The 18,410-nt window shown below is 46.5% G+C and overlaps 1 protein-coding gene across 1 annotated transcript in view; it reads left to right on the forward strand.

Moving 5' to 3' along the window:
* The first annotated feature begins 15,822 nt into the window (after nt 1-15,822).
* The window catches only part of LOC149350739 (uncharacterized), a 37,491-nt gene continuing 34,903 nt past the window's right edge, over nt 15,823-18,410 (forward strand). Inside the window, exon 1 of the mRNA XM_089575561.1 lies at nt 15,823-16,398. Coding sequence (XP_089431687.1) covers nt 15,823-16,398 — 576 coding nt within the window. The remainder of the gene's footprint in view (nt 16,399-18,410) is intronic.

Here is an 18,410-nt window from a genome sequence, read left to right on the forward strand (position 1 = left end):
CCGTGCCCCCCAGGTGAGCTTAGTGCGTTGTTCGGGCAGTCCCGGCCCTCATGGCTGCGGAGTGCTCCATGCTTTGCGCGCCCCTCGACCATACGCGGCCAGGGTCACGGCTGAGCCGCGTTCCTCATGCTTCACTTGGCCGCTTTCCACTTCGGAAATTATCTAGTGACTTGGAAGGCACTCGAAGCCTAATGGGCTCGTCGAAGCGGCAGCCATCCCTTCACGATGAAATCGCGTTCGTTTGCTTGCTGTGAGTCGCGATAACGAAAAATTGGCGGCTCTTCCTGCTTTCACTGTCTCATTCCTTCGCGCGGTCTTCGCAAAGTCTTCGCCCGGAATCGGTTTCTCAGGGAAGATGGTATGAAGATTCTCCCTCGATATGAAGACTAATAAGCACCAATAGGGGCTATATCTGTTATGTATGTGCACGAGAACTATTAACGTGCCTTTTCAGGAGCACGCAGTGCAATGGTCATAGCCCTCTGCCAGGAGGACAGAGTTATCTAACCAAGGTTTCATCGCAAAAGTGAAGTGGTCCTTTCGCAATATAAGCTGGTGACCTGAAGTCTTCAAAAGGGGTAGCACCCTCTTATGAGAAGGGACACTGTTATTTCGAAGCGGGCTACTTTAATCCACAGTAATCGGCATTAGTTTTAGTTGCGTTTAGGCATGAGACACAGCAACGACCTGCAGCAGAGGTAACTGTAATGACCCTGTAAAAATGGAACAGCGACCGTGAAAAGCAGAATTGCAGCGTTGACTGTATAATAGACACACTCCGGGCGAAGCGGCGTCATTAACGAAAACTACAGCATTCACCTCCTGTCTGATGAGGTTGCTGCCCAGACGGCCAAGATGGTGCCTGTTATAGGGGCGGGAGGCAGGGCGCTCTCGGTAGCTCTCAGTGTCACTCAACACCCCCGGGAAGGGTGAGAATTTTAGACGTTCTTTCTTCAGCACACCTCCCTCCTTCACTGGCGCTATTCCGTTCAAGCCTTCTAGTATCCTCGTAGTCGCTGCAGTGACCATGCATATGCACATATTTCATGCGTAAATGTAATGAGTTTTGGGGAGCTGTTCTCTCTGGTCGCTCGTACATGAGGCCGATGTGGTGCTTTTGGTGGAGCCAAGTGTGCTATGTCGCTGCGGAATCTGAACTGTCGTCCTGCACCAGGGTCCGGGCAACCAGCGGTCGCGCTGGGCTGCAGAAACGTCTTCGCTGTCGTCCAGCAGACTACAGCGAAGACAGGAAACCGAGAGCGCGACATCGGTGCTCGAAACGACCTATGCGACAGCGAGTGAGTATCCGTATTTTCTTCTGCCTATAAAAGGGCAGCTGTTGAATTAGAAGGATACAGAATTTGTTGCGCCACATTTTCTCTCCTAACGAGTGACAAAGCAGTCATGTCATGGAAGATGACTCGCTGGAGAACAATATTATCATTTACTGCGACCAAGAGCCCAGGCTTACAAATATGGTGACCGCGTACGCGTGAAAACCTCCGAAACTCCCTTCCTAGAACACGGGAATAGTACATTGACATCACGTAGTCCTTGCTGAGCATTACGGCTCACAGACGTCATCCATGTTTCTCTACATGTTCAATTCTGTGTCGTGCGGTGGTGCATTTTTTTCCCGGTCACCCATTCATTCTTCGTGATCAAATTCTTCACTGTTTTGCTGTGAACTTCCTGAAAACATGCCAAATGGTATTCGTGGCTGCGGTTTTCGGGTACTGTTCACATCATCGGTTCAATTCTTTGTCGTGGCGATAACATTTTGTTGGAGAATAAACATCCGAGTATTGAGCTGTCCAGGACTTTGAAATCCATCTCGAGCACTCCGCCATGGCATGTAGCCGAGTGTTTAGGTGGCATGTAAAAAAATAATTGTTTCAGCTCAGTTAAAGCTGTCTGGACTTAAAACATTTAATCACGCTGACCCTTAAGCGGAACACTCAAAATTTCAGTGCTCGCGTTATTTTCCCTCGGAAATATAATTAGGCACTCATCATGAAATTTCAAGCACCGTACTTCTGCCAAACTCGGCGCTTGCGCGAAAAGGGTGTCACTTGAAGCATGTTGATCACGACGCCAAACAAAATGCCAGCTCGCTGTGATGTGGAAATCACACAGCCAACTCCCATGACTGCAGTGAAATCAAACCGAATGTTTTACGATTCGTAGACAGCCGGAACTTTCAGAAATTGCGCTTGCATACCACGCCAAACATATTTATTTCCTGCCAGCCACAAACTTGGATGGCAGTAAATGTGGGATGAAAGCGCCTGTGAGCTTGTTTTAAGTGCGAGTAATTGACGAGAATACTTTTCCTTTCTACCGTTTTCCTAGTGAGTATCCTTTCTACCAGTGAAAGCCAGGTTACTCCTCGCAGGACACCTGGTATTGAACCTAGTGCATCCCGTGTACGATATGCTTCCATGTACGCTATTGGGGGGGGGGGGGGGGGGGGGGGGGGGTCACACTGTTCACAGCCCGCGGGGGGAAGACGTCTCTGAGAAAGAACAAAGCCAGGAAGGCCACCGTAGTCGTCAGTCGTACTACGATTCACGGGTGGTGGTCAGGGGCAGGCGTGTTTCTCGGCGGTCCTTGCTCTCCTCCCACGCAATAAGCGCATTTTAATCCATCGCCGATTACGGCACCGCTTTCTCTCCCCTCAAGCATGCAGTGTTAGTCTCCCCAATCCTCACGTGAGCGCCAGCGTGCCGCCGCAGTTGCATCCAGAAACGGCAGGGCACGCGGGTGCGCCCTTCTCCGCTGCCTGGTGGCTCGCGCACGTCGCCTTGTAGCGTTCACACGCTTGCCGCAGGCTGGTAGAGGAAATGGGATAAACGCGTATCCCACAACACGCAAGGAGACCTCTAGCCTGAAGGAGTAGCGCACCCAGGCTTTTAACGGATTGGTGTCCGACGGAAAGAAGTCGTCTCCTGCTGCTCATTCTAGCCGTTCTCTTTTTTTTGTGTGTGTGTGTGTGTGTGGGGGGGGGGGGGGGGGGGTTGTTTTTTTGAGAACGTGGTCGAGTGTGACATGGGCACAACTGCAACTGTCGTGCGTCTACGACCGATGCAGCAGTACGAATGCGGAACCTCAGCAATCGTAGCTTCAGGTCATATTAGTATGCACACTTTCTTCGCTTTTGAATATTTGTCAGCTTCACTTTTCTAGGGACGTTCTTTTTTCTTGAGAGTTCCCCTGTAAGGTAGACTAGGCATGCGGCACAAGCTGCTTGCTCTTTGTCAGTAAAGCGTGAGCTTCGGAGTGAAGTGATACTGGAAACCTAGGCAGAATTCTCCTACTGCACTAAAAACGCAATGTAAAGCGAAGAAAAAAAATACAGTACTTGTCATATGCTCCTGGGCTGCAGATTTGATTGCAGATTTAGCTGCATTGTGCAAAAGCTACCCACCCTTACGTGAATACGGTATAATTTATCAGATTTGGGGGCGCGCTACGTTACAAACATAATTATTTGAAGCAAACTGCTCCGCACTTCTGACTTCGATTTGATATTTTGTCTCCTATGCACTCCTATGCTTTACAAGAAGAGCTTCCATTCAGCAGAAGTACGGTTACCTTTCCATTGGCGCCCGCCGCTGTAGATTTGCCGTTCAGCTGCTGGGCGCAAGTCCACCGGATAGAGTTTCGGCCACGGACGCCTCATTTGGATGGAGTTGAGATGCAAAATCGAATGAGTTCTGAGCGATGTCAGTGCACTTTAAAGAACCCCAGGTTGAACAATTCGGAAGCCCTCCACTCCGCCACCCCCATACCCCATACCGGCATTTTAACATTTGTTCGGCAAGTCTGAATTCGCCTTTCATTTGTTGAAACTTAGCAGTCCCTTTTAAATTTCTGTCGCCAACGTGCGCAAATATCACCCCGTTTCTTTTTTGCAGAAACTCGCGTGTACCACAAAAGTTATAACATGCTTCTGAGAAAGTATCTTCACGATGAGTTGGGCGACTCTTGTCGTTGTCGTCTGTCTCTTGAATGATCTCTCGCATTTCGCATGCGCACATTGCTGTCTCGTTTCGCCACGCTTTTCTGCCATTCTGTGAATGAGAAACAATTTATTTACAGGCGCCGCGCTCAAAATGTACCTCAGGCTTAGGCCAAGGATTGGCGGGGCTACGTACAAGGAGCCTGCCTTCGACAAACTGGACGACACGACGGTGGCTACCACCACGACCACCACAGAGCACCAGAAGACGAAGTGTTTTTGTTTCCATAAGGTGGGTCCTGCACTGCGTGCTGCCTCAGTGCTCCGGAGGCGTGCTCACAAGCCGTGTCACGTATAGAGCCTCGCAAAGTGAAATCTGGGCACACGTTAGGCTCCCGAGAGCATCAGGAGTCGAACACTGAAGATCGCAGACGCAAACAGGGCCTATTCCCCGCCCGCATGTCCCTCATGGCTGAGAACACCGCCTTGGCAGCAGTCTCTTCTCGCCAGCAAGCATGCGCTGAAATTTTTGGGCAAAGACACATTACATCAACAGCGGTCATAAAGCAGTTTGCCCAAACGAAAGTCCCTTACACAGCTATCGCTTAAAATTTCTAATCCAAAGAGCAATCCAGCTGACTACCCTTCCTCGCGTCCCCCGCCTTAGCAAGCAGCCAGGGTCTCAACAGAAGAGCTACGCTACTTTCCCCAACTTTTCGCGGGCGAGGAAAATGCGTTCGGGTCCGGTGCCCAAACTGGGTCCACCGCTTGGCCTGGTTAGTCGATTTGGTACTCAGAGAAATTCCCCATGATGGAGTAATTTTCAGTCAAGCGATCTATCCGGACCTGTCGCTGCGCTCGGGTAGACGTTAATGAGTAATTACTTCCTTGATTAAACTTTACATGCTCCCCTTTACATTGCGCTGATACCCGTCACAAGGGTATTTTCAGTGCCCGTTGAGTCAATGACCATCGATCTCATTGGCGGTCTGGTGATGCCATACGGTGATTTTCACAGACAGTCTATCGGCATCGGGTCAATGTGTGTTCGCGATTAACCTTTGGAAGCTCAAAGGCTCTTGGCAGCATCTCCCCACTCACTGTACGTATAGAAAAAAAAGAGGGGGGGGGGGATTCAAAGTAAAACAATTTAAAAAACTGTTTCTGCAGTATGTTCTAAATTGGAGATCACTTCAACTCTTTCCCCAATTGGTTTTCGTGCTTTAGTCGCAGATTGTAAAACGTACGCAGACCGATGCCATTTTGTAGTATAGGACAAGGGGTTGGATTTTTCAGTTTCGTTTTTTTTTTTTTTGAAAATTCGGCGGGCTTTTTTCGGTGTTGATTTCACAGCGTAATTTTAAATCTTTTTTCGGCGAATGTTACTTCGCGTGGAAGGATTACAATAATTTTTCGGTGACATAAGTGGCCTTCCTGTGAGCTCGAAAGTGGCGCAAAGTTTACCTTGGCTTGTTTGTTAGCAGCAGCAGTTCGTATACGAGTAGTTAACGCACACGTTGTCGGGTTTCGTGTAGTTGCAATATCAGATGCTATACTGCTGTATACTGCTGTAAAAAAGAAACAATCTAGTCTGTATTCAATCTGAAAAAAAAAATTGAGAATTGGGTAATTGTAGGGTACGGTTATGGGAATATTGAACGGAATGACTAATTCGGAACGTTTTTGACGTTAGAAAAAAGATTAAAAGCAAAAAAAAATTCAAGCTTGTCGATGGGAGATCTGCGTAGATAGTGATTGTTATAGAGGAATCTTACAATATGTGAAAAAGTAGCGTTAATAAACTCTTTGCCGTTCAAAATTGCGTTTTGTCCAGAATTGTTGTTATGGTATCTGTAATGGAAATCAATTTTGGTTCGGTATCTTGTATCGGTAACCGAAATACAATTTTGGGGGATATATGATATCGGCATCTGAGATACTTTTTTCGAGTATGGTGCCCAAGCGCTGTGAACCTTTGGTGAGGCTTCGGCGAAGGAAGTAGACAGGCCCCTGCTTCTCGACTGTTGCTTACTGCGTCAGCTTTGGTAGCTGAGCATTAAGGGTTTTTCAGCAGCTGAGTGAAGCTTCTGTTTCCATTGTGTGTATCACTTTGTGTATTATTGTTGAAATATTATAAGGTGCAGTCCCTCTGTTCCTGCGTGTGTTAACGTCTGCCCATTTCAGTAGCACGCTGGAACGAATTCCAGAGCAGCTGTCATCCGGCGACATTCCTTCCAGTCTGCGCTAGAGTTTTTAGCATGGGTGAACTGTTTCACTCTAAGCTGTTTCACTGTCAGCCGCTTATCCGCTGCTTGCCTGCAAAGAACACGAGGTGCAGCCCGTGCAAAAATATACTTGATGAACAAATTCGAATCTTTCGCTGATTGTACTCTCAAGACCCCCACATGTCCTGGGCGCTCTCATTGATGGCGTCGATCCTGAAAAGCCTGAACTGTGATGTCAAGTTTCCTAGTCTCAACTTCCCTTCTGCTGTGATTTAGACGGCATTTCACTACGTCATTTCGTAGCATGCTAATATTGAAGAAGCGTAGCTTGTTGGGCCAGTTGGTGCATGGTATGTAGAAAACCAGCGAAAAGGACGCGTTCACAAGGAGGAGAAGTACACAGGACAACGCTGGAAACCAAACAAACCAATGACGTCCTGCGGCGGAAGATCGTTTTTTATGCAGTGGGAATAAAACCGGGCTTTGCAGGAGAGGTAGGCGATGGTGCTGACGCAGAAGGCAATGGTCTGATGGAGGCTGAACATGTAGGAAGATGCCCAGAAAGGAAGCATAGTATTCAAGAAGCATCATCGCCTACCTCTCCTGCAAAGCCCGGTTTTATTCCCACTGCATAAAAAACGATCTTCCGCCGCAGGACGTCATTGGTTTGTTGTGTTTCCAGCGTTGTCCTGTGTACTTCTCCTCCTTGTGAACGCGTCCTTTTCGCTGGTTTTCTACGTAGCATGTTAACTTTTGCAAGGTTGTTTACTCAATTTTAAGCATGTAATCAGCGTCACGTTGGCACTCCTCCTTCTGCTTGAAAGAAATTCGCCGTAGGAGAGCGATGTTTTGCGGCACCAGAGATAGCTGGTGACGCTGTACATTACCACAACGTTGCTGCGCAATTGTAAGGTAATATAAAAAGTATGTTTCCAGCACATCTCGCACCGTGTTGGGTCAACGAATATAGTCTACTGGCACCTGCGCCCAGGTAGTACCAAACATTAAATGCTATAAAACTGTTGTGTAAGTTGCGGTAATGTTACGTGTTGCATAGGAACGTTATTTTAATCTTACAAATTAACAAATATCGTTATGCGTTGTATCATGTGCATTAGTTTCATGTCTGTAGTGATTATTGTGCAACTGTCGTATGTCAGATGGTATATATAACTGTTCCATGTTGTAGCATTAACATTAACGTTCAAAACGAGCATTATTCGAATATAATGTTGAAAACGTTATTGTTTCTTTCATAGCTGTAAAAGAACATTAGAAATATATTTCAAGTATTGCGTCTGAAATGTTTTGCCATTTTCTTACAGTAAAGTTATTTATTATCTACAATAGGACAAAATTAATAAAAAAGAGCTGTTGGTGGCAGGGAGCCAAAGTCCGCGGCGTCCTGAATTACTCCGCGAACTAATCACAAATAGCAAATAAAATTAGCTTTTATGTTGTGTTTTAAGCCAGGGACCTCAAAGTTTTAAGCCCAAAATTTTGGTTCGGTTGGTTTGGTTTACTGGGGTTTAACGTCCCAAAGCGACTGAGGCTATGGGAGACGCCGTAGTGGAGGGCTCCGGAAATTTCGACCACCTGGGGTTCTTTAACGTGCACTGACATCGCACAGCACACAGGCCTCTAGAATTTCGCCTTCAAGAAATTCAGCCGCCGCGGCCGGGATCGAACCCGCGTCTTTCGGGTCAGCAGCCGAGCGCCGTAACTACTGAGCCACCGCGGCGGGGCTAGCCCAAAATTTTGTCCCGCAATTGGCTTCTTATTTAGGCAGAAAGAAAAGCTATAACAACGGACATTTTTGTCGTCAAGATATTGTGTGGTGGTCCTGAATGTGGGCGGAGCTTCACTGTAGAGTTAAGCTGTATCGGACTGAAGCAGTACTTTGTAACAAATCCTTTTTATTGTGCCTGCCATAGTTTGTATGCACAACCCCATTATTATGTTACAAGACCTTGCTTATTATCTATTCACCACTATCACTCATGGGACACCATGCACCCGGAACGGATCATTCTTCCGGATGCTTCTGATGCTGCCGTGCCAGTGAATGCGATGCCAGCGCGAGGCCCATTTACAGATTGGCTGCACTGTGTCGCCACCTGGATACCGGTGCACAGTAATCTGCGCGTGTTGACCTAGACTGATGGCGCAGGCACTGCCAAGGGCGAAAATCTTCATCCACAGGTCCAAGCAATGCATGGTGGTCATGCGCAGATGCATTCACCACGATGACGCGGCACCGAAATGAAATTCGGTGCCGCGGTCAAAAGATGTTCTGGTATCCTCCGAATTTCGCGCCATAGATGGCGTACGCCGGCTTTTTTGCTGATGGGAGAAATAACTCTTCAATCATTAAAAGCTAGCCTTGCAACAGATTTCTTCCCAGCTGTCATGCAACGGTCGAGCCGTACAGCTTTCATCCAAAATATACATCCCACCAGGATCGCTTCTCCCCGCAGCGTGGCTCATTTTGAATCGTGAACAATGAAAATATCTCCCAAGCAACCGAGGAACTCTCGTCCCACCCCTCCGAAGCTTAGTACATCCTGTGGGGCTAAGGGCTTGTAAACAAAGACCATGGGCTGTATTTTGAAACAACAGCTGTACATCTTTTTTATTGTGATCATGCAGACGATGATATAGCGTGAACAAGAACTCTATTCACATGCCCAGGTTTTCCCGCAAGAGAGCACGCAGCAGGAGGTGTACTCCGGAATTATGACAGAAGCCCTCCGCAGTTTCGTCAGCCGCCAGCACGTGATCATCTTGGCATGCGGACCCGCACTTTCCGGAAAGACTTACACCCTGCACGGAAGCCACAGAGACCCAGGAATTGTGCCGCGAATTTTGAGCACTCTCTTTTGCGTATATGAAGCGCAGGTAAGACGCTCGCACCTGACACATGTCTTAGTGGATCGCAGTTACAGACCTGCAACTGAAAAACTTCAAAAGTAAATCAATCTTGCTGTTTCTAACTGCGAAGGACGATCCCGGCCGTGGTGGTTGAATTTCTTTGGAGGAGAAATTCTAGAGGCCCGTGTACTGTGCGATGTCAGTGCACGTTAAAGAACCCCAGGTGGTCGAAATTTCCGGAGCCCTCCACTACGGCGTCTCTCATAGCCTTAGTCGCTTTGGGACGTTAAACCCCATAAACCAACCAACCTAACACATACCCTAATGTTCTTGCATGGCTACAATGCTTTCTTTCTAACCGTTCACAATTCGTAACAGCGAACAATATAAACTCTCATTCTTTGCCTGTCCGTTCCGGCGTGCCTCAGGGGTCAGTCCTTGGGCCCCTCCTCTTTCTCATCTATATGAATGACTTACCGGCTAACATTTCCTCTTCAATTAATCTTTTTGGTATTTACCGCTATTTACTGCTATTTACTGTGTTATTTACCGCGAAATTAAAGATGGTAATGATGTCTCTTCTCTTCAATCCGATATTAACAAGGTACTTGACTGGTGTTTTATTTGGAACATGCAACTAAACATTAATAAGTGTAAACATGTGCGCATTTCTCGTCTCTCTAATGCCCCTTCTTCTTATCACATTAACAACGTGTCTCTCGAAACAGAGTTATCCTATAAATATCTGGGTGTTTACATTTCTTGTAACCTGTCTTGGAAAACTCACGTGGAATACATAATAAATAACGCTGATCGCATGATTGGGTACCTTCGCAGAAATTTCTCACGTTCATCTAGTTCAATAAAATTCTTGCTTTATAAAACATTGGTACGGTCCAAGTTAGAATATGCTGCATCTGTCTGGAGCCCTGACATCGATTCACTCGTTTCAGATTTGGAAGCTGTGCAGAGCCGCGCATGCCGTTTCATTCCTTCTAATTATCACCGAACAACCAGTGTAACCGCCATGAAATCAAGTTTGTCCCTACCACCTCTTTCCCACCGCAGATCAATAACCTCATTGTGCCTTTTTCATAAAATTTACCACAACAGCTTTCTCAAACCTAAGTTACTTTCAATACCATGGTACAAATCGGCACGCGTTGATCACCGTCATAAAGTTGGAATCCCATCTTGTCACACCAAATGTTTTCATGACTCATTCATACCACGAACTTCAGTCAGCTGGAATCACCTTCCCCAAGACATCGCAGGTATTTCTGATAATATTGCATTTCGTAAAGTCCTTAATGTTTCTTTCTGAGTATGTCTCGTTTATTACTGTATAAAAATTACCTTTCACTCTTTACACACTGTTTTAATGTATCCCCACTGCATTTCTAATCTCATTGCATTCCTGTGTTTTCACTTTGTCATGTATTCCTGGTTTATTTTGTTTTCTCACCTTTTGTTGCTCTTTAGGCTGAATTTTTATGTATCCCCACTCCCCTCTGTAATGCCTTCGGGCCCTGAGGGTACAATAAATAATAATAATAATATAGCTGTTTCGTAAGAAATTCCGCCATTTAATCTCTTCAGCTAACTCAGAACGGCTGCCATTATTCATGACGTCACTCAACACAGCCATCCCTTTCATGCATTCATTTTATCTTTTTCTCCCCGTCAGGCTATAAGCATTGCGTCATACAGTTTCATTGTTTCTTGGAGTGCAGTGCTGCGGGACTGCAGTTTACGGGTGCTAAGATTAGAAACGTCATTCCACACGATCTGAAACAGATTCAAAGTTAATTCCTAACGTGATTAAACATTATTTGAGTGTATTCAGTGAGCAGCGGAGATCGAACCTCACCACCAACAGATCGACTGAGGCGAAGTAATTGCTGACTTTTTTATTTTTGTATTAGCACACGCACGCACGCGCGCGCACACACACACACACACACACACACGCACACGCACACGCACACGCACGCGCGCGCGCACACACACACACACACACACACACACACACACACACACACACACACACACACACACACACACACACACACACACACACACACACACACACACACACACACACACACACACACACACACACACACACACACACACACACACACACACACACACACACACACACACACACACACACACACACACACACACACACACACACACACACACACACACACACACACACACACACACACACACACACACACACACACACACACACACACACACACACACACACACACACACACACACACACACACACACACACACACACACACACACACACACACACACACACACACACACACACACACACACACACACACACACACACACACACACACACACACACACACACACACACACACACACACACACACACACACACACACACACACACACACACACACACACACACACACACACACACACACACACACACACACACACACACACACACACACACACACACACACACACACACACACACACACACACACACACACACACACACACACACACACACACACACACACACACACACACACACACACACACACACACACACACACACACACACACACACACACACACACACACACACACACACACACACACACACACACACACACACACACACACACACACACACACACACACACACACACACACACACACACACACACACACACACACACACACACACACAGTTTTTTTGAAAATATTATTACACGTTGTTCCTCGAAACAAACTAGCTCTCTTAATTAGTGTATCATTCTAGAATAACTAGGAAAATGTGTGCGTCACATTAGATGCGCCAGCATGCAAATGCATGTTCGAGATTTACTGTTACAAAACAAGAGCCCGTGAATATTCATCGCTGTCATTTCTGTACTTTCTGATTCAATATGTGCCACAGTTAAAAACAACTTTATTACTACGTGCAACACTTTATCATGTGGGATTCATGATAGTTGCACGCTGAAACCATGGACTTGCTAAAGTCTTCTATCTTCTCCTTTTCTGTTCGTGCGTGGCGAAAGATCTCTCCACTTGTATGATGTTCATTTCGTCGCGCAGATAAGCCGCGCTGGCGGAGTACGACCGCTACACTTTGACGAAACGGCCACATTGACCGAGGATGAAGAAGCTGAAATCCTCGCCAGGAAGCGCACACTGCTTCAGGAGAGAGCAGCGCTTTCGGTGCAAGGATTCGGCGCTTTCGAACTTGAAAACCAGAGGGACCCACTGGAGTCTCTTCTTACTAACAGCCCTGGTGACCGCGAAAAGAAGGTACGTCTGCTGGTGGCCGTCGCACAAGTGCGCATACGGTGTAATCAGTACTCGTCGACCCCTCGCATGAAAGGAAAAAAAAAAACTGAAGACTAATCCGTACTACACCTACTGCAGGGCTACATGCCAACAGCGCCTCACTTGTAAATAAAAAGCGATAGAAGAGCATACCGTGCGCTAGAGGAATAGCGCAGCGGAAGTCTTGATGCTGGGCACAAGTTACGGACAGCCCAATTAATACCGAATACTGCATGCAGCTGTGTACTCATTGCCTGTGTGATGGGCGCGCGCGTGCACGTAGAACATAAGCGCTATCGTCGCTATACTAGACAGCGAATTCAGAACTTCAGTCAGTTCTAATACTCACTGAGTATTGACACCTAATTTTGGTGGCGTGTTTTCTTCTCAGTGATGGGTAAGACATTACTATGCATAGATCGCCAAGTCGCCGGTATTCGCCTGCAACCGCTAAATAATTTATCATAGAATTTTTCTCTCTTGTTCTGTTTCGGTTTCAACAGCTCTGTGACGTCAAGTTCCGCATAGGTTACGTGAGGCATGGAAAAACAGCAATAGAATTGCTGCTTCTTCATTCGTTGTCATTCTAGATTTTGAAGCAGGCAGGCTTTAGCGTTGTTGTGAATTAAAACAACAAAGCAGAGATTATAGCACAGTTTTTTAATGCCTCGCGTACCCTGTATGCAACTTCGACGTCTCATCCATAATTCGACTGTTGAAACCGAATTTGCATGAGAGGGAATTCCAATTATAAATTAATAAGCGCTCATAAATGAATACCACGTGATAATCAATGTACACTAACGAGTTACGCATGTTACAAGCAGGAAAACACGCACCCAAAATTTAGGTCTCTACTCTTTTAACCCTGATCTCGCTGCCGATGTAGCAGGATGCACACAATGTATTACGCAATATATCCACAACTAATCGGTCGGACGGTGCCGAAGGCGGCTGACTGCTCTCTGCAGCTTCGTGCAAAGGAACCTGTCAGCGTAATTTCATGCAGCTGGAGCAAGCAGTTGTCGAGCATGGAGTGTAGCTTGCTCCATATATGCCGTATTTGCACGATCCTAACGCGCCCGCAATTGAAACGCTAAGGTATATTTTGCGTTCACAAATCAGAAAAATACCTGGTTTCTGAATGCAGTTCTAACAATCTGAACACCTATTTGATTTGAAAAAAAGATGCGGGTTAAAATCGTGCAAACACAGTATATAACAAGCTGGTTATTTTTGTTCATATGCATTTAAAAGAACATTTAAAAGACAGCTGCTGACTGTAACTTTAAATTGAGCTGCGGTCGCCACCACTGACATATTCATGAGAAAACGTTCGCGCTCTCTCATTGCCCAAATAAGTGCGCAAATAAGCGGGGAACACAGACCAGATAGACACGAAGAAAGTACATCACATGCGCAGGTCTTTCTATCATCTTGTCTCCGTCTTGATTGCGCAGTTCGACGTAAGGGAAGTAGCCCGAAAGCTCCTTCTACCCAATGCTGGCGTACAGACAGGAAAATGCGCCCCACCGCTTACGATCTTACCGCACTTTAAAGGGGCTCTGAAAATGGCACTCAATGAACGTACAGTATGCCTGGGATGTTAAACGACGCCGCTTCACGAATATCCTCCAGCAAAACTTTTTTGGTGCGTTTTGTAGAAGCGGAGTCAGGGGTAGGAGACTTCCATATATGACACTGTCCAGCCAATACAAACATCGGCGCCCATTCATCCCATAGCGGCCGGAGGAAAGCCAAGTCGTATCGTTATATGGCATCGGTATCCAGCAGAAAAGAACTCATCTCTAGGCAGAATTCGAACCACCGCCGGCGATAACAAAAACGCTTCGTCTCCATGTGCCTCAGATAACTAAGCCGCCGCCGCTTTTTTTTTTTTTTTCTTATCTCGGCCACCGCCGCGGCCTGCGGCGCTGCTTGCTTGTCCAGGATTTATTCTTTTTTTTTTTAGCATTAGGTCTCTTTCAGTCATCAGGGGCGCTGAAGTAGTTGAAATCGAAACTGGCTGGCGTTTCTTACACCTGGTCGAGTTGTCTGTAGTGAAAATTTGAACTTCGACGCTTTCGCGCGTATTCCTCTTCTCTCGTCAGCTTTTTGCACGCTGAAAAGTAGGCGCTCATCCGCCGGACCCATCCGCTCCGCCCCACCGCCGGCTCCCGAAGCGCGCGGGAATTCCCCGGGTGTGTGTGGGGGGGGGGGGGGGGGGGGGGAGCTTTCTGACCTGGCGAAGCGACGCAGCTGACTAGCTGCGGCCATGGTACTTGTGTGACGTCTGAAAGCGTCTAACCAATGGATGAGGGCGCGAATATGAGAGTCGCTGGAAAGAGCTCGCCTGTAGCTTTCGCGTGCGTTTGTGGGTTCTCTGCTGCATGTGGAAGTGCATTATTCGGCTCGTTTTCATGACAACACAATGTAGGGATTGAGCAGGTTTACCTACTTTCTCAGAACGAATTTCACAGCCCTTTAAGGAACATTCACTCTGGCGAGTCGCGGAGGTCGCGCGGCATAATCAAACCTATTCGTCATGGTGGGGGAACCCCTGACAGGCAGTAACAGTGGTTTGTGAAAACAAGCAAGAAACGGGAGGAAAATATCTTAAGCACGCGAGCTGAGGCTTGTGGCAGTAAAAGGGACAGGGAGAGGATAGCGAGGTTAATTACAGAGGGGACCCTAAGTAATCGCCAACGACTGTTTGGTTCAGTCGCTCGGCGACCGATTTATTGCAACGCGACATCATGTCGCAGAACTACTCAGCCAATCAACGGCACAGCATTAAATGACACACGTGACTGATTCTTGCCACATCGGGAAATTTAAGCCGTTGTGAGCGCCCGCTTACCTGCGCGGGACCGATCTAGGCGGTCGTGTTCACGCATGTAGGCTTCAGTGGCGGCACGTGCACTTACATGTGCTGCAGACGCAGTTCGTTTTCTTTTTTTTTATCTGGAGAATTGCGCTTCTGTCATGGAGTTTTCCGAAGAGGCACTGAATGGCGCCATAAAGAAAATTCAGTTTCGATGTTGAAGCAGCCCCCCCCCCCCTCTCCCCCTGCCTAATTGAAGTAGGACCGTGAGAAAAAAAAAAACATGAAGCTTAGAAAGAGATCGCAGTTTTGTTCATTCTTCTTCGCTGACATCGCCATGAAGGGAGCACGATCATCTTTAGATAGAGTTACTGTATATGGTAACTCTATCTTTAGAGGATGTTGGCACGATTCGATCGAAGTGGCAGCGCGGGAGAGCGGACGCCAAGGGGAGAGGCGCTACAAGGGTTCCCCGCTCCTCACCCGCAAAATCACGTTTGGTTGCGGGGGTGACACGCCCGTCGCGAGTGGAGCAGAGTCGCGCAATCTCCTCGACACGCTGGTGTGAACCTGGGCGGTGCTGGGCTGTAATGCGCGGTGTAGCGCAGTGCCGAATTTTGACCAAGGCATTCTTCACGCAGGCCATGATATGGATATCGTCGTTTGAGGTGTACAACGACGGGATCTTCGATCTCCTCCTGCCGTTCCGGGAGGCAAGGAGGGAACCAGGCAAGCCCCGCGCGCAGCTTAAGCTTGGGGAGGACGCCCTCAAGCGGGTCTTTGTGCGGGGGCTTGTCGAGGTCCCCGTTCACTCAGCAGACGAAGCTTATCGCTTGATCTGTGTCGCCAGGAGGAACCAAACTGTCGCCGAGGTGGCGCTGGGACGGAGGCTCAGCAGGAGCCACATTGTGATAACAATGCGCCTTGTGACATCTTCAGCAACCGGCAGCGATGACCCGCCGTCAGGGGATGTGACTGTGTTCACCTTTGTGGACCTGGCTTCTTCGGAGAAGCCGGAAAAAGCTGCCCCTGGCGGGCAGCGGCTGCGTGAGGCCGGCTGCATAAACGCCTCCCTGATGGTGCTGAGCCGCTGCCTGGAAGCCATGAGGGCCAAGGACACGACTAAGAAGGGGCCTGTGCCTTTCCGAGACAACAAGTTGACGCAGGTATAACTTCTTTATTTCCATCAATGATGGGGGAGACTGCGGATAAAAGCCGCTTGACAACAAGCGACTTGACTGAAGCCCGCAGCCTCCCTACAAAGCAGGCAGCGATAGAACAACAACAACAACAAAAAACTCGCAGAAAGCACAATATTCAAAATTAATGCACGCACACTTGATAGTCTCAAGAGGTAAACATAACAAAAGGCAAGATGACACTTTTAGTTGTTATTGTAAGCAAGGATTGTTAATGAAATGTTTGCGTGTATAGTTCGTACAGAAATTGTATGAAAATCTATACCTGATTTGTGGAATGAATTTAAAAGGGTTGGCAGTGTGTATGACACTTTTTGCCTAGAATAATTTGCACGCGCAGTGACCACCTTCCTCGGTTCTGTGTAACGGGTGGTGTAGGAATGTGTCTTTTTATCGAGATCAGATAATTCATGAAAAAACTTGAGATTTTCTTTCACCTCCCGTTTGAACGCCAGACTTATAAAGATTAAACGCGCGTATTATGTTTGCTTTCGAAAATAGCTCTGAAGTATGGGAATTATACAGTACATTAAAGAGTGCTCGAAGAATTTTTTTTGCAGTATACGTATTCTTTCAAGATTTATACGTGTCGTGGTACCCCATACCAATACACAATAATACAAAGAAGAAAAAAAGAGAGTATTGTAAATAAGAAGCTTTATATTGAAAGGTAATATAGCTCTGTGTCGCGCCGTCACACCAAGAACACGAGATAGCTTCCCTGAAACAGATTCAATGTGCGCATCCCAAAGCATATTCTGTGTGAAGATAACTCGAAGTATTTTAACGCTACTCTCTATTTCGATTTTTCTTTCTAGTAAAGAAGGCTGATGAGACTGCTGTTTATTTGCTTCGATTTCGGCCTGAAAATTACAGCTTTTGTCTTCTTTGTATTAATTTGTAGACTGTTTGCTGCGGACCTTTTATGAAGAGATCTTAGAGCAGAGTTGGTTTTATTCTGAAGGCTACTAGGTTCAGGTGATGAAAAAAATATACTAGCGTCATCAGCGTATAAAATGTATTTTGTATCTCTGTAGATATGAACTAAGTCATTTATATAGACTATAAAAAGGAACGGGCCAAGAATACTGCCTTGAAGAACACCTCTGTACCCCATACCAATACACAATAATACAAAGAAGAAAAAAAGAGAGTATTGTAAATAAGAAGCTTTATATTGAAAGGTAATATAGCTCTGTGTCGCGCCGTCACACCAAGAACACGAGATAGCTTCCCTGAAACAGATTCAATGTGCGCATCCCAAAGCATATTCTGTGTGAAGATAACTCGAAGTATTTTAACGCTACTCTCTATTTCGATTTTGCTTTCTAGTAAAGAAGGCTGATGAGACTGCTGTTTATTTGCCTCGATTTCGGCCTGAAAATTACAGCTTTTGTCTTCTTTGCATTAATTTGTAGACTGTTTGCTGCGGACCTTTTATGAAGAGATCTTAGAGCAGAGTTGGTTTTATTCTGAAGGCTACTAGGTTCAGGTGATGAAAAAAATATACTAGCGTCATCAGCGTATAAAATGTATTTTGTATCTCTGTAGATATGAACTAAGTCATTTATATAGACTATAAAAAGGAACGGGCCAAGAATACTGCCTTGAAGAACACCTCTGTTGATTTGTTTCAAATCTGAACGGCAGTTCTCTATTTGCACATATTGATGGCGATGATCTAGGTACGATTTTATGAGATTTTGGCTGTGTCCTCGAACGCCGTAAGTCTCAAGCTTTTCAAGTAATATGGAATGATGGATGCAATCAAATGCTTTAGTGAAATCTATGTAAAGACCGAGCACAAAATTCTTGTTGTCAAACTGCGACAGAATAAATTCTTTTTGCTCAAGTAGTGCTAATTCCGCTGATCGGCGTTTTCTAAATCCAAACTGGGCAGAGGAAATAAGATCATGCTTATCGAAAAAATTAGACATTTGCATATGTATTAGCTTCTATAATCCCTTAGATAGCACCGG

The sequence above is a fragment of the Amblyomma mixtum genome, chromosome 3 (genome assembly GCF_055824585.1).
Source record: "Amblyomma mixtum isolate Tamu chromosome 3, ASM5582458v1, whole genome shotgun sequence".
Taxonomy (NCBI): domain Eukaryota; kingdom Metazoa; phylum Arthropoda; class Arachnida; order Ixodida; family Ixodidae; genus Amblyomma; species Amblyomma mixtum.